Consider the following 3,739-nt stretch of genomic DNA (forward strand, 5'->3'; position numbering starts at 1 on the left):
GGTAAGAGAAATGCTGGAACATTTTAAAAAGAATCATCCGTTTATTGTTCATTCTATTGCTCAATCTCCTTATAATATAAAGTATGAATATTTATGATTGATAATACCTTCGGTTTATTATTATTTAGAACTTTATTTACGTCATAAAAAAATAATTAAAAATGCTGCTTAATTTTTATTACATTGTAACATAACTCCACAAAAAAATTATAACAAATTGAAATAATGTATTATTACTTAAATTCAACAAATCAATTTAAAATAAAGTAATTCTTTTTTTTCTTGATTTAATCAAATTGAGCTGGTGTTGCTAAAAGGTTCTAAGACTTTCACTAAAATAAAAGTGGTAACCTACTATCTTATTTTAATAATCATTCTTTATAAAAACGATTTTAAAGTAATGTTGAGAAAAAATTAAATTAAGCAAAAGTTTTAGCAAGATCGGCTACAAAATCAGTAATTGGTTTTAATGCATTTGCTGATGGTTCATCGGCAAATGGATTTAATCCAGTCTCACCAGCTAAACAAATTTTTGGTTCAATAGGAATAGCACCAACAAATTTAAGCTGGTATTTATCGGCTAATTCTTTACCACCATTACTGGAGAATATATTAGTAACAGTAGAACAATGAGGACATAAATACCCACTCATATTTTCAACTAAACCAATAATGGGAATTTGACACTCATGACAGAAATCAATTTCTTTTTCAACATCGTTTGTAGAAACAAGTTGTGGTGTTGTAACAATAACAGCTTTAGTTTCTTGATTTCTTTTTCTGAAGAAATCCATAATAGCAATATGTTCATCAGATGTTCCTGGTGGTGTATCAACAACTAAAACATCTTTATCTCCCCATTCAACATCATTTAAAAATTGTTCAATAGCAGCTCCTTTTTTTGGACCTCTCCAAATAACTGGTGAATCAGGTGAACTTAACATAAATCCAACAGAAAGTGTATCAATATAAGTGTCTCCAATTTTAGATTTTGCAGGAAGAATTCCTCCATGTTCTCCTTGGTATACTCCTTGATTATCAAGTCCCATCATCTTTGGAATAGATGGTCCACATAAATCGATATCTAAAATACCTGTTTTTTTACCAGCAAGTGCAAAAGAGCGGGCAAGTGCTGTAGCAATTGTTGATTTTCCAACACCTCCTTTTCCTGAAAGAACCAAAATAACATTTTTAACATGATCAACTCCAACAAAATTACGATCAGAGTTAAGTTCGGTCATAAATAATAATTGGGATTAATAGTTGAATCTCATTTTTCGTTTTAGTATTTCATTTCTATTGGGTTCTCTGGTCCTATTCAAAACTTCATCATCTTAATTCTACTTCACTCTTTTAGGGTTTCTTTTATTGTTCTCGCAATTTAGGAAAGTCTATAAAATTGAGAAATTGAATTTTGCAAAAAAGGAAGGAAATGTTATTAAAAACTGTTATTGAGAGAAAGAGAAAAAAAGAAACTCAAAATCGTAAAGACATATGGGTGAACAAAGTATAGAAACAAAAGCCAATGAAGATAATCAAAGTAAGAAACAACTTGTTAAAGTCTTTCGGTTAAAAGAAAATGATTGGGTTGAAATTGGGATTGGTATATTTAATGTAGAGATTAATGATGATAGTGTACTTATTGAGGTTTTTTCTGAAAATAATGAAAACAAATTATCAACAGAGGGAGAAAGAAAAGAAATTGATAAAAATGACTATGTCCCAGACAAAATTATATGTGTTAGACTGATTAAAGGAGATGCATTTGAAAAACAAAATGATAAAGTAATTCAAATACAAGGTAAGGCATTTTCTAATGAATACGCATTATCATTTCTTGACAAAAATTTATGTAATGAGTTATGTCATAACCTTATTGAGATTGGTGTTAGATCAATAACTGATGGACCACTTTGTTTGTTAGTTATTTTTATTTAACAAAAATTTCATATTAATCACTTACTTATTTAGCATTTACAGAAGAAAATATTAAAGAAATAAGAGATCTTGCAATTACTTCATTAGCATCACGTAATACGTCAATCTTATTTGAAAAGTTAACACTACAAGAGATTATAAATGGATTAATAAAATTCTCTAAAACGATAAATGATACTACAAAGAAAGATATAGTTGAGTCTATCTTCATTTTTGTTAAAGTATTATTATTATTACCTGATGAAAAAATTTCAGATGAAATATATCAACTTTCAACACTAAAAGCATTATTTGTAATATTATCATATGACCCTCAAATACCACAAACAAATCGTATTTATTTTTTTGATGATTTCAAAACAAAATTAACTGGTATTAAAGAAATTGTTGAACGGTCATTTGCTGTAAAAAATTTGGTTGAATATGCTTTTGCATTAACTTATTTCAGAGACATTGTTGTGGCACGGTTTTCAGATGAATCAATTGGGACACCTATTAATATTCGACTGAGTAATACACAACGAAAAATTTTAGAAGAGTCAATAAAAGATCAAATATTTCAAAAACTTATTAAGAAATATGAGACTAATAATGATAAAGAGTCAAGAAGAGGAATTAGTATTACTATTAAACAATATTGTTCTACACTAATTTTATATCCTCTCTCTGCAAGGGAAGAACGTGCTAAATCAATTCTTGAAACTGGAATATTAACTACAATATTCAAAGGTTTAAATGAAGAATATAAAGGATATTACTTAGACTCATTAACAATATTATTTGAATCAGGAAGTAATGTTGCTATATTACTAATGGAAAATGGATTACTTGAACAAATAGTTAGAAGTGGAATTTATCAACAGGGATCTTATTTATATGGTATTTTCTCATTTTTACAAAATAGTACTATCGCTTATGATGGTGTCATAAAATACCAAACACTTCTTTGTGAACAATTTATTCCATTAATCATGAATATTTTAATGGAACCATTAAATACTCAAGAAAAATATACTAAAGAAGTTTTAGGAAAATACCTTGAACGGTTCTCATCACTTTTATTGAATTTTATTAAGTTACCAACTCCTAATGTTCTTCCATATATTATTCAAACCCAAATATTTGAAAAACTATTGAAAGTATTATCTGAAACTACTGACTGTGCACAAGCAAATATTATCTGTACATTAAAAGATATTTGTAAATTAAATAATAATGAAATAACACAATTACTAATTGGTAGTGGAATGCTTGTGATTATTAAAGACATTAAAAGTGATTTACCAAAAATATGTTATCCAGCCGTTGACGAAATACTTACAATGTTTAGCCACGAACCAGTAATTACACAAGTCAAAAAAGAAAATATAGTTAGTGGATTAGCTCATTTAGCGTATGAAGGAATTAAACGACCAATTGATGAAAAAGAAGTAATTGTATTGATGGAAGAGTGTTCTCCTTTAAAAAGAGAAAGTAAAAAGCATAAAGAAATTAAACTTATCAAAAGAATAGAAGAGCTTCAACCAAAAGAAATTAAAGAAGTAAATAATAAAGAGTAATGTTACGAAAAAAATAACTGAAATTGATTGTTTGTTACTTTACTAATTAATTATAATATTTATTGATTTTTGGTATGTTTTATAAATATAATTAAGTTATAATAATATTCTAATTTAAATATTGTTTGTTACTGAGTTGAAAAATAACTGATTGAAAAAAAAAAAGTAAACCCTAGGAACTTGTAAAAAGTAAACTGCGTGTTCTGACATGAAGATTAACGTAGCCAACCCAGCAACTGGAA

The 3,739-nt window shown here is 27.4% G+C and overlaps 3 protein-coding genes across 3 annotated transcripts in view; 2 read left to right on the top strand and 1 right to left on the bottom strand.

The window, feature by feature from the left end:
• The window catches only part of ENU1_153460 (PP-loop family protein), a gene marked incomplete at its 5' end in the record, with an annotated part of 737 nt that extends 640 nt beyond the window's left edge, over window positions 1-97 (top strand). Inside the window, one exon of the mRNA XM_008860659.1 lies at window positions 1-97. This exon is cut by the window's left edge and continues 640 nt beyond it. Within this exon, the coding sequence (XP_008858881.1) occupies window positions 1-5 (5 nt within the window). The 3' untranslated portion in view covers window positions 6-97.
• A 322-nt stretch (window positions 98-419) lies between these two features.
• ENU1_153470 (nucleotide binding protein 2, putative) lies at window positions 420-1,241 on the bottom strand (the record flags this gene model as incomplete). Its single annotated transcript, XM_008860660.1, has 1 exon — window positions 420-1,241. One exon carries the CDS (start codon window positions 1,239-1,241, stop codon window positions 420-422), a length of 822 nt encoding a protein of 273 aa, XP_008858882.1.
• A 253-nt stretch (window positions 1,242-1,494) lies between these two features.
• Window positions 1,495-3,497, top strand: ENU1_153480 (hypothetical protein; the record flags this gene model as incomplete). The annotated part of the gene is made up of 2 exons (XM_008860661.1): window positions 1,495-1,915; window positions 1,972-3,497. 2 exons carry the CDS (start codon window positions 1,495-1,497, stop codon window positions 3,495-3,497), a joined length of 1,947 nt encoding a protein of 648 aa, XP_008858883.1.
• Window positions 3,498-3,739: the final 242 nt, after the last annotated feature.

The sequence above is a fragment of the Entamoeba nuttalli genome, assembly GCF_000257125.1.
Source record: "Entamoeba nuttalli P19 unplaced genomic scaffold asmbl_6405, whole genome shotgun sequence".
NCBI classification, from domain to species: domain Eukaryota; phylum Evosea; order Mastigamoebida; family Endamoebidae; genus Entamoeba; species Entamoeba nuttalli.